The sequence below is a fragment of the Haliotis asinina genome, chromosome 9 (genome assembly GCF_037392515.1).
Source record: "Haliotis asinina isolate JCU_RB_2024 chromosome 9, JCU_Hal_asi_v2, whole genome shotgun sequence".
NCBI classification, from domain to species: domain Eukaryota; kingdom Metazoa; phylum Mollusca; class Gastropoda; order Lepetellida; family Haliotidae; genus Haliotis; species Haliotis asinina.
Window position 1 is genome coordinate 41110968 of NC_090288.1, and position 17032 is coordinate 41127999.

The 17032-nt window shown below is 36.7% G+C and overlaps 1 protein-coding gene across 10 annotated transcripts in view; it reads left to right on the top strand.

The window, feature by feature from the left end:
• LOC137297056 (muscle calcium channel subunit alpha-1-like) overlaps nt 1-17032 on the top strand; it is a 121235-nt gene that overhangs the window by 89905 nt on the left and 14298 nt on the right. For 6 of the 10 annotated variants that reach the window (XM_067829017.1, XM_067829019.1, XM_067829010.1 and 3 more), the window contains exons 32-42: nt 684-749; nt 2011-2102; nt 2542-2728; nt 3061-3188; nt 3751-3847; nt 4393-4597; nt 7449-7579; nt 12031-12141; nt 13108-13406; nt 15104-15328; nt 16385-16571. In XM_067829017.1, the coding sequence (XP_067685118.1) occupies nt 684-749; nt 2011-2102; nt 2542-2728; nt 3061-3188; nt 3751-3847; nt 4393-4597; nt 7449-7579; nt 12031-12141; nt 13108-13406; nt 15104-15328; nt 16385-16571 (1728 nt within the window). Of the gene's footprint in view, nt 1-683; nt 750-2010; nt 2103-2541; nt 2729-3060; nt 3189-3750; nt 3848-4392; nt 4598-7448; nt 7580-12030; nt 12142-13107; nt 13407-13841; nt 13887-15103; nt 15329-16384; nt 16572-17032 lie in introns of all 10 variants that reach the window. The other 4 variants (XM_067829018.1, XM_067829012.1, XM_067829016.1 and 1 more) reach the window with 3 other exon arrangements.

Below are 17032 nucleotides of genomic sequence, written 5' to 3' on the forward strand. Positions count from 1 at the left end.
ACTGGTGGCACCTGCCATTGACATGAGGTGTATACCCTGAATGACATTCTGCCATACTGGTAGCACCTACCATTGACATGAGGTGTCTACCCTGAATGACATTCTGCCAAACTGGTGGCACCTGCCATTGACATGAGTTGTCTACCCTGAATGACATTCTGCCAAACTGGTAGCACCTGCCATTGACATGAGGTGTCTACCCTGAATGACATTCTGCCAAACTGGTGGCACCTGTCATTGACATGAGGTGTCTATCAAGATTGATATTCTTCTTTACTGTAGAACCTGTCATTGACACTAGGTGCCTACCAAGAATGATATTCTGCCTGACTGGTGTCACTTGCCATTGTTAATATGCCATTGTTAATATGTTTAATGAATATAATGGTCATATAACAGTCAGCATAATCTGCATCCTTTAAGTCATGGGACACAGCAATGAATTTAGTTATAGAAGAAAGGAAATGTGCTGATACGATCATGATCATGTATGCATAGATAAATGAAAGGAATATAAAGATGGATGTTTTCAGTTTAGCCTCGTAGAAGACATACACCTTTCATTGCAAGTTTCATAATATATTAGGATATGCAGACAACCTCTTTCAGCTATTGTGAATAATTAGATGTAGATAAATGACTTATTTTTGCATGGTAATATTTTTTGTTTTCTTTTATTCCAGGCTCTTCCATATGTGGCGTTACTTATTGTGATGCTGTTTTTTATCTATGCAGTAATTGGAATGCAGGTAAACTATACAGGTGGACTACCCTGCTACAAAGACACAGTTTGAGGTGGTTTATGATCAGTGTTAGTTATGTAAGGTATCATCACAGATGTCTCTTTACACTGTCTTTCATAGTGTAGAAAGGGTTGCTGAGTGTTCTCATCCTATTGTGGGGGGTCAGAAATTTTATGACTCCTTTATTAGATTGCAGATATATGTCATTCACCTGGTTGTAATGTCGGAGACTTGCACATATCAAACTGCTATTTGATGTGAAATGATCTTCAGTGTCGTGAACAGTATTGTTACACCAGTGCTTGCTGAGGTGTGTAGCTGCTTGTTATAGGACTAATTCTGGCTTAGTTAAAATTGCTCCAGTAACACGGACCGAAATTGATTTCCAAGAGCTGACTAGTCCTTGTCTTTTTCACATTGTGATGTGTAACTGTAATAAAAAGTACCATCTTTTAATGTCTGTAGTATGATGTAGGCAAGGAGGAAGCCACTGACCATGTGGGGTGACACTCAAACTGCTAGACCAGGGAGGCTGTCCTCAAGATTAGTGGACAAATATATGTATCAAGTCATCTAATATGTGCACTGGCATGTAACAGCACTGTATCACGTTCACTTCTGAAAGCTCAAAGAAATATAGATTCAAAGAGGCTGAAGGAAATATGGATACCAAGGGTCTTACTGTCAAATGACCATGTAACCGATGAATGTCACTTTATACAAATTAGTAAATGAAATATATGAAATTAAGATCACAAATCCTCATATTTACCTTGCCAACGGAACATTTAAATCTCAGAATTTTTTTAACCTTAGGATAAAAGTTGTTTCGAAATGACTATAGTTTGAAATCGTTATTATTGGTTTGTATTACAAAGGGAGTGAGTGCAGTGGTTGGAACAAAGAAACAAATACATGTGCAGTATGTGATAAGCATTAACTTAGACCAACCCTACTTAGTGTTTCATTTAAAGCGCATACCCCATTGTAGTATAAACCAGTAATAGCGATTTGAAACTATGATGGTTGATAAAGAACTTTCATCCTAAGTTCATTAAAATTCTGAGATTGAATTGTTCAATTGGCAAGGTAAAATTATGAGAATTCGCAATGTTAATTTTACTTTATACGATTTACTTTTTTGCTTAAAGTGAAATTCAGTGGTATGTTTTCACTGCAAACAGACTACAATGTATGGTATATTGTTCTGAATGTGTAGTTTAGTTGTTGTGAATGTTTGATGACACTGATCTCTGTGGTGTTGCAGGTGTTTGGTAAGATACGACTAGATGACGATACCGAAATCCACAGGAATAACAACTTCCAAACCTTTCCGCATGCGGTGCTGGTGCTCTTTAGGTAAGTGTGATGTCCACATTGTTGTCACGGTTGTTTCGCTACATCCTGAGTGAATGAGTGACTTAATATATTTTCATGCCACTTACATGGTTGAATGGTTGTTTAAAGTAGTACTCAGCAGTATTACAGTATTGGCGATGGGCTTTAATAATCCAGTCTGGACCAGACAATCCAGTGATTAACATCATGAGTATTGTTCACGCTCTTGGGATATGATAACATGTGTCAAAAAAGTAAGCAGGCCTGACCACCCAATCTTATTTGTCAAACATGGGTTACTGAAGATAAATTCTGACCCTGATCTTCATGGGTCGACCATCATGGACAAAAGCATCTTTGAAAGATGGGGTTGTTTTAAACTCTGTTTATCATCATACTTCCGTAGATTGTGTTTGCTAATGGTAGATAGCAAGATGCTAACGGACTTGTGTTGTTACAGATCTGCCACAGGAGAGGCATGGCAGAACATAATGCTGGACTGTGTAAACCGACCTGGTGTACGGTGTGACAGAATGGCTGACCCCAACCTAGGCTCCGGCAACGACACCAATCATGAAGAAAGCATTTGTGGAAACAACTTCGCTTTTATCTACTTCATCTCATTTTACATTCTTTGTTCATTTCTGGTTAGTGTTTGTGTTATTCATTTTTACGTCTAGTATCAAGAATTGTATATCTCGTATATATATATTTACAAACTGATTTTAGATGTGACATCAAAAATAATACTTTGAATCTATGAAAATATTGCATGGCACAGTTGTCATGAAATACATAAAGTTTAAACAGTTTAACACCAACGTTGAGGAGATTAAACAATGATTAGCCATGACTTGATCCAATCATAGTTGCCATCATAACACTCCTGAAATAGTGCTGACTGTGCCATAAAACAGCATTGTCTAAGTATCTCATCTAGTCATCAGTTTTGGAGTTCATTTGTTGTATATCATTACAGATTATTAACCTGTTTGTGGCTGTTATCATGGACAACTTTGACTATTTGACTCGTGATTGGTCAATCCTTGGTCCGCATCATCTTGACGAGTTTGTTCGACTTTGGTCAGAATATGACCCAGAAGCAAAGTAAGTATAGTTCAGGGTTTGTATTGAAACTTTCATGGTCTAAGTTTGGGGGCATTATTGAGTATTGTCTTGTATTTGTATATCAATAATTTATCATTTGAAATTTCAAGTCTTTCATGTAATTACTGATATTTTCTCTAAATTGACTAATGTTTGCTTAGTGTCATCTTTTCTCATTTTTTATGTTGTTTCTTTTTGTTTTTTGAATTTTGAAATGTATTTAAATAACTTCTGTTTTTATATTTTCTTGTCTAGTTACAAGTTTAAGTATGACAAATCCAGTGTGGAAAAATTAGTCTCTGTGTGATTGACTTTTTTTTAAACAAACTTGTTTGAGGTTGATTTTTTTCAAAGTTGCATATTTTATTTTTACTTTGATAGTTATGCATGATTTAAAAGCACTATTCTAGTATAATGCAAACAAATTGGTGCTATTTGAATGTTTTCACCTGTAACAAAACCGTATTTGGACTTTGCATTGTTACCTTTTGATAATAAAGCTATAATTGCAAGCAATATAATTATGATTAGCAAACTTTGACTGTTGTAATTGTTGTTTCAGAGGTCGAATCAAACATTTAGATGTTGTAACTTTGCTGAGGAAGATCTCTCCACCACTTGGCTTTGGCAAACTATGTCCACACAGGGTAGCCTGCAAGGTGAGTAGTAGATTAGTAAATGCTAACCAGAGCTTCAGCGGAACCAAAATCATTTTTTTCCTGCATCTTTGGTATGCTCCCCTTTTTTATTAATACCTTTATATATTTATATTATATTATAATCTATGTATATAGCAGTCCCCCTTTTTAATTATTCATACCATTATATGTTTCTGATATATTGTAATCTATTTATATAACACTCAGAGGCACTTTCCCTTCATCCTAGGATGTCAATCTCAACGGCACTTTATATTATTAATCTTAACTCGCTGGAGATCGTAGAACTTGCAGTCACTAGGCGCATGTGGTTCTCCCATCCTTGCAAGGGATCTTTGTGATGATGTCATCCTATTGTTGACCAATTTGAACATGCATTCATGACCACGTATTTGGTATGCAACAAAAAATGATGCTATATTTGACTAGGAATTGAATGCCTTTTGCGTTTGTGTATATTTTTTTGTACTCGGGTTTTTCAAGAAAACAATCCATAAACCTCTTCATAAAAATGAAGTTTAAATATTTTTATGCTGTCCTTGCAGAGACTAGTCAGCATGAACATGCCACTGAACAGTGATGGTACGGTAATGTTCAATGCAACACTGTTTGCACTAGTGAGGACATCGCTGAAGATCAAAGTGGAGGGCAACATCGACACAGCCAATGAAGAGCTCAGAGCTGTTATCAAAAAAATCTGGAAGAGGACAAGTCCTAAACTTCTTGATCAAGTCGTCCCTCCAGCTGGCAGTAGGTTTTTTCTGGTTTTATCGTCGAAACTTCTTCCTTCCTTCTCTCATCTCAGTCGAGACAAGGGGAGGTAACTCATGTCTTGAGGTGCTAGGTTAGACAGGAGATGAATTTCCCAATAGGATACAAGAGGTGATAGGTTATAGAGTTATATTCATGATGGCTGCTATTGAAATATACTTACAGTTTCTCTTTCAAAATATATATTATATTATATTTTTTGGAAGTTGGTGAAGTGGTGACACTGGTGATCTGTGGTTCAGTTTGTTAGTTTGTAGGTAACTGATAGCTTACCATATTGTTTTGAGTACCGCAAGCAGATGTCTACACATTTCACGAATGTGATGACATTTACCATAATACCAAGCTGCATTGTGGGTGTAACGTAGTAATCATAGTTTGTCAAGCCAAAGATCCAGGTTGGAAATGTAGATACCATAGTAACAGTAAATCCATATTTTTATGACTGTGTGTTCAAGTTATTTACTAAAATACCTGATCATTTTGTAGTAACACAACCATCAGTGGTTTCAAGCATATCTGATTTCTGTGAATACACAACCCCTATTTCGTCATTGCCAAGAGTCCAGTATTTTGGCTGTAATACCAAATCAGATTTTCAGTAGTACTGATACACATGTATGATTCCATGGAAACCATGCGTACCATATCTTATCTTTCTCTGATTGCTCTTCAATGGAGACTGTTGCAGTCGAGGATCATTCTAATGTTAAAACTTCTGCAGTTTAAGAGAAGAGAGATTTTTTTTCATGAAGTCAGTAGTCACATCTGATATGTGAAGTTGGTCTTTCAATGACCAAATTTAGGAATCACTGTACAATAATGCTAGGTCCAGGCAAGTATGGAATGAGTTATCTCCCCATGGGCTTTCTGCCCGTCTGCCTGAGAGAAGCTTGATCAATGGGGATCCCTCTGTGCACAGCTGAAGAATGACTGGACAGTATACCAAATTATTTTCAAAAACATGGAAATTGCAATGATGTGTAGCTGATGCATTTATTGTGTCATGATTCGATCAGTGCATTCAGAGATTTTCATCTGGTCAGGAGGCTTGTCACAACATACACATTGTATGAAATAGCTCAGCTTCTGTCTCATATTAGTGAGCGTGAAATTTTGTATACAATAAATTATCGTCTTCCAATGTTTGATGTTAAGGTGAAAATTGTTACTGCTTAACTTGACAAATTTGGTTAAGTGTAAGTTTTGACAAGTCACATTTTGAGTGCGGTGGCACCGTGTTCTAGCGCCCTCTGCTGGCGGAGTTAGAGATACACGCTGACGTGTGGTAGTGTTCAGGTACATGTATTCACTCAGATGAATCATACACAGACTGTGGGGAGGATCACCCATGTTTCAGGTGCATCAAAACTCAGTTGAAACTCCTGGGTTACTTGAATTTCAATGCTAACTATAATATGTCTCAACAAAATTTGAGATCTTTAGAACTGATTTTGAAAACAATATTAATTTTCATTTTCATACTTCCCAAAATCTAATTTCATATTTGGTATTTGTGTTACACACTTATCAGATTATTTTGCCATGGGATATGTTGCGGAGATTTCTTAGCGCTATTCATCTGATGTTGGCACCTGGAATATGATGTAGATGATGCACAGTCTCTAGATGTAGTACTCACCATGTGTGTAGTTAGTAACTATAGAAGAGCATGTTAACATTCAAGCTGAACAGCATCAGCTTCAGCAGGGTGGAATTCGGGGACAGAATAGCTCCCAAGCAGCTGTACACGTGAACAATTTGATCTGTCTGTTGTTTTTAGTTCATCCATCATTGTCAATGTAATATTGACAGCAGTCACAAGATTGATCGTTGTCCCCACGTTTCTTATATTTTATTACTGTAGGTGAGATTTTTCAAAACTTTGGTCTTATGATATCATAAGCGCAGTGGTTATTTTTAAAACAAAGAGTGCATTTTTTGTTTGCGAAGCTGATGATATTTAGCACCCTGTTGCTTGCAGTGGTATAATCCTCTCAATGATGTACCATACTTGGTACTGTTGTCTCTTATATATTGATGTAATTGTATGTCATTGTCTATGCCTGAAGTATATGCCAAGCTATTGTGATCTATGGAGCTATGATTAATATATGTATTATTGTATGTGTATATTCTGCAAGCTCAGTATATCATTTAGAGCTTTAGAGGATGGCATTTGAGAAATGTTCATATTTTGTAGGATTATCTCCCATTACACACCATGCAAGACTATGGCCTATTCATGTGAGAATATCCTGGAAGTTGTCAATGTAAACTTCTTTCACAAATTTCCAATTAGTATCATATGGTTGTGATTAAACACTTTATATTAAAATTGTAAAATTACTGATTTTTGGGTGGCAAATATAAGTGAAATAATTTATTTGGAAGTATCTATTTCCAAAGGAAATGTTTTGAGCCTAATCCTGTTTTCTTTCTCTAACCAAACAACTGATATTACAATTTTCAATCATGTAACAGTATACATTGTAGAAATGTGAACCTTTTCTCCAAATGGTGCCGAATCTTGTGTAAATGTACAAGCTAATATCGTTGGAAGCATCCTGTATCTTAACTGCCATGTTACATCCCAATCCAGGGCAATGCTAACATAGTCCATGTGCATTCTGTATCCATAGCAACATAACCAGTGCAACTACATTCCTGTGGCTGAATATGGCATATTCTGTATGTCCCATGTCCTGTGTAGCAGTGTCTTCCTGGAATGATATTGTATATATGTATATATATACCAGGCATCTTTCTGCATTATCTCACCAACTGTTTTGAGACGTATACTAATTGGGAAGACTGCATTGGATTTCAGGGGATGACGATGTCACAGTGGGGAAATTCTATGCAACATTTCTTATCCAAGACTATTTCCGGCGCTTTAAGAAACGCAAAGAACAAATGCAAAAGATTCAGAAAGGCCAGGAACATACCAACGCTTTGCATGTAAGTACCTTTCAGGTCTCCTTTTCTAGAATAGTGTGTTCTGTTTCAAAATCCATGTGATGAGGATATGTTTTATTTCAGAATAGTGTGTGAGTTGGGGATTAAAAGTCTTCAGTTATTTACTGCGTTTGTGTGTGTTAGAATCGCAGCATTGTGTTGAAGGAGGGTGATACGGAGAATGGGTTTGTACGTAGAAACAGAACCTGGATCTTATGCAGGACAAGCAGCCACCAACCAACTTGGTACCATTGGCTTTGTCCTGTGAGATGGGGAGATACTGGGTTCAGTGTTGTAAGATTGTTTCACATATCACATGAAGTGTGTATGGCTGCTTGACATGTCCAGACTAGTTTTGATGAGGAATAAGTCTTACCCAGAATCCACCAGTGTCACCTGTAGTACCAGTCAACAAAAAGGAGCACTTGAAGCTCCATCAAACACAGCAACACGTGTCGTCATCACGACTTGAGGAATGGGCAGGGACCCAACAATGCCTATGTCTGTTCCACCTTGACAACTTCAAATTGTAAATCCAGTAGCTCTGTGATATGTCTTGAAAGATAACTTATTTCAAGTTATATATCTGCGAGATAGTGAAAATGGATTTTGAAACAGATGATTTTAGCTCACCTCATGAATGTTGGAATGCACACAAAAGTGATTCTCACAAGAATATGTACCGAAATTGTGCAAAATATTTAGTTTTTGATTGTAATGATTTTGAACAGTAATTCGCCACATTGTGTTGGTGAGCTAAAAGAGTGATTGAGATTTGTTGAATTAGACTATAGATATTTTATGCTGTAAAAGTACAATCCTGTTGTCTGCCCAAATAGATCAAACATAAGTGTAAGAAGTCATTATTCTTTTCAAAACTCTATAAATGTGTTAAAAGTTCTTTTTATTTCATTTCTATTTTATAATGCATAATTATTATTCATTTTCTCAAACAGTGGTGTATAATTATGAAAAAGTATGACTTACAATATCTTCAATTTTTAAATTTTAGCATGAAATTATATCCAAGCATATTTATAGGACTGAGAGCTATGGCAGGGTAGTTATCTATGGCAAAGTGTTGAAATGCTTTCAGGCATTAAAAATGAATATCTCCTAAATGGCAACGCCATCATCTGGTATATACTATCCCTTTACTGTGCTGAGGATCAGATCATATGTTAGTGTTGAATGATGAAATTCATTCGAAAACAAATGCACCTTTTTTTACATTAATTTCATCATCTTATTGTAAGGTGATTTTCAAAAGGAAACACAAAGTTTAACCCGTAAATGAGTTCATAGAGAATGAAACTGATCACACAAGATCAATGAATAATTCCGAAATTGCACTGATCAACACAATTTTAGGTTCATGAACAAACACAATAGGCAATTCAGTGGGTCAGATTTGTGGCAGTAGCTATTGTATATTAATTGTACCAATGTGGTCGAATCGAACTTCCATCTTTGTCATGACAAACACTAGAGGTTTGACGATACAGAAAATTCATGATACGGTACGTATCATGATATTTTGGGACGAGGCAATACAATTGGATACACAGCTATTTTCATTAGAAACATATATTTTGATATCAGGTAACAGTGTTTCTAGTGACAGTTAACAATTTTGAGGTTAATGTTATACATCACGATACAAAAAAAGTATCCATATATTTATCGTTAAAAAAAATATCACGATTATCGATACTACGATATATCGTCACAGCTCTAACAAATACACACTTTAACCACTGGGCCACCTCAATGCCCACCACTTCAAAAGTAGATAAAGTGTATGTTGTTTTAGGTCTCTCAGGTTGCTGTTTTAAGCTGTTCAGTGCTGAAACTTCTCAAAAGATAAAGTTTGTCATCCACAGACAAGGGAGTTAACTTTCACATCCCTTGCGGTTGTGATTTGACATATTCATCAACATTGGCAGGCTGTAGCTATCACTAGAAATAACCAACAGCAACCCCAACTAAAGCCTCAGCATAAGTTTTTTTGTTGTATAAAACAAAATTCCATTTCCCAAGTTCAAAAACAGGCCTGAATATTCTAACCTAAGAACAGAATATGCCGTAAACGTGACAGTTTGCCATATTCCTGCCACGGATCCAAGTCTTACATCTTCATGTTAGTAATATCTATGATGTCAGTCTTCCTTGAATGGATTAATTATTTATCCATATTTATCCTTGTATACATCAATCAATGCATGAAAAATATTTAGCCATCAATACTAAGAGCCCTTCTGTTACTCTCTATTTACTAGTGTTGCATCATCGTCTATTCATCTCCATCATATAACCATACTGTTTGTTATGTAGTACTTCAGAATGTTTGTATTGTATATATAGCACATATGTATTTATTTACCAGATTTGTTCCTATATATGTAGCTATGCTGTTAGATAGTGCATTGCTGCTTGCTAATCTCATAGACATACACTACCTAGCCTTAGTACACAGAGCTGTGACTAACCAAATTTATGCTAGTAAGATGCTAGATATATATGTCTATGTTAATTTGTTTTATCAGTCGAACATTAAGCATGAATTTATATAATTTGGTTGTTATTTTATATAGAAAAGTTTTGTTCAATTCTACATAGAGATTTAGTACAAAATCACTGCACACACATTTAGAAATTGAGCAAATAGGTTGTAGGAATTCCCTGGTATTTTGTTCAATACTCTGTAAAGGTGCATAACAAAACTGTCTACGTGCCATGGTGCAGTTGAAATACTGATGAGAAATGCATGTTGTTCAGCTTTGACTCCCTGTATCTGTCGGCTGATCATGTATCAGTGAGTCATCCATCGTTGTAGCAGATAGGCTGTGTTGTCAGTTAGGGCAGGATGTGCTCACTTTATTTTGAACACCTGGTGTTATCGCAAACGGCTGGAATCATACAGTGTACTACTTTTTAGCGCAGATTTCTTCGGATACAGGATGGGGATTTGTCACTTGTATTCATAAGTGACAGAAGCTGCACATTGAAAGTTCTTCAGAAAATATTTGCTTCCCTAGAATAAAGATATTTGTGAGATGAATGTTTTTAAACAAGTATCTGAATAAGTGTAAATATACCAGTACTAGAGATTGCACCTGCCATCATACATGAGGATACAATTTCCGCAGTTTGTCCGCCATCCAAAAAACAAGAACACACCTTTGATGAATGTGGAAAGATATAGATCCACATGAAAGAAGGAAGATACTTACCTGAATTGTGTAAAATCATTTCATTCACTCCAGTATTTGTTAAATAATACCCTATTTCTTTCCTAGCTCTTTATTGGTCAAGAACCAAAGGTAGTCAGCATGTTAAATAAAGAACTTGCTGACCCTCCCTAAACAAACAGTTACTTGTAATGTGAAACATAGGCACCAATTAGACGGTGATGAACTTCAGACTCTCCTTGTTCTGCCCATGCTTGAATGTATGGCTTGGCGATAGCTAATGAAACATAACATGCTACAGTTTTTTTTCTGTGAATAACCATGCATGTGAATGCTTTTCAAGGACTTCACTTTGCTTGTTGAGCTTTGCCATCCCACAAGAATGTTGCTTGCCAGGAAAACATCCTGTAACAAAGTATAGGGGCTGTAGCTTACATTCCTCTATGGAAGTTAGGATAGAGCACTTTTTATTTAAGGTAATATATAGTTTAGAATATTTTTTTAAAAAGAAAATATTTTTCTGCATCTGAATAACCTGTATTGCTTTCAGCATTTTGGATGAGAAATTTTGCACTTTTGATCAGGTAGTAGATACTATAGCTAGTTAGGATAGTCCTGATATAGAACTAGATTCTGCACAGAAATGGTCTCTACAGCACTTCAACCTTGGCCAATGTTGACATGGAGAAATTCAATTGCTTGACATTCTGACCTTCAACACTGCTTCATCCCGGAATTTGTGTCCTTTCTTATCCCATCTTTTGGCTCCCTTCTTCTATGGCTTTCCGTTTTACTGTCTCATTAGTGTTGGGCCATTTTTGCATATATGCCAGTCTTGGTATAGAAAACTAAATGATAAGTTTGGGCTCATGTTCACATTTAGGACTTTAAAGATAATTTTTTTTGTAGGGATTGTGTGAAACAATTATGTTTCATACAAACTATTATTAAATTGTCCAATATATTCAACTAGATCTTTATATCCATTTATTCAAGATGAGTGATTTGTTCTGCTAAAATTGATTTCATGGGTTCTATGAGATCTGTCAGTGACATGAGCACTTGACTTTTTTTTTCTGAAGAAAGGTTTTAAAAAAAAACTGCCTTTCGATGCTTTGAGAAAACAAAACATATATCTTTATGACTCTTGAAAAATGGCCCCCCACTTTGCAAAAAAAAAACTAAGCCTTCTTTACTAACAGATAAGTAATGCAGATTATCTCCCTTGTGTAGCACTAGAGACCTGATGTGTTTGTCTTTTAGGCGGGTCTGCGAGCAGTTCACGACCTTGGGCCGGAAATACGACGCGCCATATCAGGAAATTTGGATGACGAGGAATTCTTAGATAAAGATATAGAAGAACCTATGCATAGGGTTGGTAAAGCTTAATATTCAATTTCACAGGTGCACAGTATTCTTAAACTATATTTGAAAACCTTTCTCAAAAATTATTTCAAAGATGGTACATACATTTTATAGTCGCATCAAAGTGTTTTTTACAAATCTGATTATGGATCAAGAGCATACCTCCAGTTTGTGCACAATTATATTTTTTCACCCACGATTGCAGAGTTCTTTTTCACCCTCTGTCAAGATCTTCCCATTCTCCGTTAACAGAAATTAATCTTCACCTTTCGTCCATATCCAAAATCCAGCACACCCCTACGATTAATATGATATTGTTTGATAAACAGTTCATTGTATTAACAAGGAAATGGATGCAACTGCAGCTGCTATGTCTTCAAAGGAGCTCTTTGAAATTTGTTTCAGTTCAATATACACCTGTACTCTCTAATCCTATAATCATATGTATAGTAACAACTCTACTATATGGCTTTTATCTTGTCTATAACAGTCATAGTATATACATGACAACTGTTGTTATCCTATAACTGTGAAATATACATATAGAATATATGTTGTTTCCTTATATGTAAGATAGCAAACTTTATTTTGGCATGAAGCTGAGCAAGTATCTTTTTTTTTCATCTTTGTTTCTATATTGTGGCCATGCCATTGTATTACAATCTTCCTTCTAAGTTGAAACATTCCCCGGTTCAGTTCATCTGTATTGTGCTTTTATTGGCTCATGTCAGTTGGAGCAGCTGATGATGGTGATATAGAGTTAGTGCATCTGTTGTTTAACCTGGTCACCCTTCGGGCAGTCATCTCAATCAAATGGACTGTCAGTTCCTGTGTTTAATGAATAGTGACAGATGTTTGAGATGTAAGAACTGTGTCCAAACTATTTTTGGATGAGGAAAGAACAAACAGGAAGCGTAATGTGATTATTTTTGAACAGTTTGTGTTAAAATGTTTTGTTGATGTGATTCTTTTCAGAGAAATCATGGTCTGTTCGGCAGTGTGGTTAGTGCCATTGCGGGATACACACGACCAATTCTTCCATTCTTAAACCGCACACAATCACTTAAGGGGAAGCCTGGAGAGGAGAACCCCAAGGTTTCTCCTGTTAACACTTGGTTAATTAAGGAGAACATCAATGGTAACTTGGCCACCGGATCTTGTAATCACCTGAACCTGGAGAGCCGGAACCAGATGAACCATACACCATCACCCCGTCCATCGCTCAATATACCACCTGAGCCAACTAAAGACCACAGACGAGACAGCAAGTCAAGGTAGAGTTCTCCCCCTTTCTTTTATAAGATGCTTGGCCTTCTCCGCTGAAGTATACTTGCAAGGAAAGGATGTCAATCTGTCTGATACTTATACAGAATATTCATCTAATTTTGCTTTTAAAAATAATTAATTGTTTACTGGATGTCCAGGTTTTTCTGAAACACATCATATTGTCCAGAGACTTCCTATCATAGAAAACAATGCATGGTCTAAGGAAACCATTCCGATATGTGACACAATCATTATGATGTTTATGTCGATCGCTGTAGACTTATTAGGTGTAGCAAAGTCATGAATGACATGGAATTACTGTATTCAGTAGGAATGTGTTATGGTGAAGTAATCTGATATAGATTGTGGGGAAGACTGTATTTTTTTATCTTACCAAATGAAGTTTCCTATGGAATGTAAAACAAATGAAAAAATATTAACAGTGAATCGAGTGAGCAATCTGTGAGTGAACAGTCAGAGAAGAGCAGGTGAGATGGAGTTATCTCCCCAGGATTGAGTTTGTTTTCTGGTTTACCCTACCTTAACACTGTTTACCCAGATTACTCTGTTATTTGTTGTTTACTTTGAGACCCCTGACTGAACCTTTGTTTTCCTTGTCCTTTTGGTGACATCACATATGGGGGTCAAGATGCTCTTCCCTCATGGAATCTTACAAGAGCATTTGTGTAATAACTTTAAGGGATTGCACAAAGATTACAGAGAACTTGTGTAGAAATACATCTGATTATGTTTTTAATTGTGGTGGTAAAGATGCCAAATCCATTTCAGTAAGATGCTATAATTAAGGTTAAAGGCAATGGTTTAACAAGCCTTTTTACATGTTTAAGGTTGCAATGGTTTAACAAGACCATGGGAGTATCTTCAGATTGGATATTTAGGGTTATGTGGCAATGGTTTAATGAGGCCTTGGGAGTACACTGAGAGAAGATATTTAGGGTTATGTGGCCATGGTTTAACAAGGCCTTGGGAATACATTGAGTTCTGATAGCCTGATGTGTATTTTGCATTGGTTTAACACGGCTGTGTGAGCACTTTACATGAGTTTTGATGGTCAAGGTTAAGAAGCAATGGTTTAGCACAGTGTTCGAATCTGTTACAGTGAATTCAAACAATCAGAAATCAGTGACAGTGATTTGACAGGGCCATGGAATCTGATACTGTGAGATTAGATGATCAACGGTTTAGCAGGACCATGCGTGGAATCCGTTACAGTGAATTAGATGATTGAAGTTAAGTGACACTGGGGAATCTGCTACAGTGAGTTCAGATGACCAAGGTTAAGTGGCAATGGTTTATCAGGGCCATTTAATCTGTTACAGTGAGTTCAGATGAATTAAAGATAGTGTCAGTTGTTTAACAGGGCCTTGGAATCTGTTTCATTGGGTTAAGACAATCAAAGTTAAGTTGCAGTGGTTTAACAGGGTTATGAAGTCTGTTACAGTGAGTTCAGATGAATCAAAGATAGTGGCAGTGGTTTATGAGGACCATGGAATCTGTTACAGTGAGTTCAGATGATCGAAGTTAAGTGCTACTAGTTTTCTGGGCCATGGAATCTGTTACAGTGAGTTCAGATGATCGAAGTTCTGTAGCAATGGTTTAACAGGACCATGGAATCTGTTACAATGAGTTCAGATGATCAAAGTTAAGTGGCAATGGTTTAACAGGGCCATGGAATCTGTTACAGTGAGGTATCCTCAGAAGGTGAAGAGAGTGAAGGGGAGGAAGGAGTTGAAGGGGAGGGAGATGAGGGACAGGGGGGAGACTCCGACCTGGAAACTGTTGTTACGCACTCTTCTGCTACCTCCCCCCAGCCGCTTGTGCTCGGTGAACACGTGATACCTAACAACCGTACTCATGTCCTCAATCCTCCAGAGATGACCAAGAAGCATGGCATTTATGTCTACAGGGAGTGAGTTCTTTATTAACTTTAACAATCATTTGCTTTCTTTGAAGACTGGCTTGTTTCCCTGTAACAGCTCATAATCCTGTCCTTGGCAGCCATTTTGAAAAAGATTGTTATTGAAAGGAAGACATGGAAAATCATCCCCGAACATATTGCATCAAAAGGATTAGATTTGTATTTTGTTTTCATTATTTAGCATTTAATCTCAACTTGAAGTTTGAGATTCAGTGAACTTTTTGATGATTTTCATCTCATCAAATGTTTGAAAATAGAGCCACAATGGTGGAGACAAGCAAATCTTTCAATGGACAGTGAAGTTATTGAACTTTTAGTTGTAGGTGGGACTTATTTAAGGTTGTATTCTGTGACCCTGATTAACATGTAACACCTTCATTATAGAAACTTAATTGTAATCCTTGTATTTATCACTTTTCACTGGTGAATACATTTTCTGTTCAGTGAGTAAGGAATGGATTTCATTATTTATATTATTAATACATTTTCCGTAAATAATAGAGTCTGAACCAGACAATCCAGTGATGAACAGTATGAGCATCAATCTACACAAATGGGATACAATGACGTGTCAAACAAATCACCTAATATTGCTAGTTGCCTCTTACGATGAGCATGGGTTACTGAAGGGCAATTCTACGCAGGTTATCTTCACGGGTTATTTTAACATCACCCTGGAAAACATTCTCCTTGATGACAAGGGTACTAAAACACAGATGTCATTGCTGACTTCATAAGGCAGAAATGTAGCTATGTTTAGATTTTGATGCAGTGAGTGTGTTTGAAAAATCTCCTGAATGCTAAAGACAGAGACATCTTCTGGAGCCCCTGAACCAACCCTCATTGCTGTTTGTTTTTGTTGTTTACTTACTCACTGTTTTTTACAAACAAAGAGCACTGACGGATGTATAGACAAAACACTCCTAATTGCAGTTCTGAGTTTTTCAATAACCAAAATGGCCTGCTCTGTCTTTAAACTAGTGGGTGAGCCAGGTGCTAATTACAGTAAGTTTGTTGTTATTGTGTTTTCTGCATGTGCCATTTCAGCCTTCCACAAGAGGATAGTGACTATGAACGTGAACAGACCCCTCCGACGCCACCACCGCGGAAACTGAGTCGCCGAGGCGCATCCTTCAAGTTGGGTTGCATAGGGAAACAGGACAGTGATGAAAATCCTTTGATGAGAAAAGTTGCAGAGCCTTTGCGATTGACGCAGGCTCAGGTAACCCCCCAGGTGCAGTGTTTTACTTGCTAGAAGTGTGGCCTGGTGTGGTATAGTCCAAAGTTACTGCTTACAGCATTGCATGAGCATACGTATGTATGTATATCACAACGTCCAGCATACACTCACTTACAAACACCCAAGTTATTTGGGGCAAATGGAACAAAAACAAAAACTGTATGAAACATGGTAACTTTGTGACAGACTTGGCCTGAAATAATTGTCAGAAGATATATATTGAGAATACACAAAGACATACTGTAATAGTATGAAATTATATATACATGTTTTTAGAAAAAAAAGTATTAAATGGTCTACATACTGGGACAGAATTTCAGATGTGTGCATCTTTGACATGTCTCTTGATGTTGTGATTAACCGAACCCCAGCTTAATTATTTTCATCATGTGTCAGTTAATAATTTGTTACTAAGTTGCATTTATTTTCCTGATAGATGATTTTTAATATGTTGA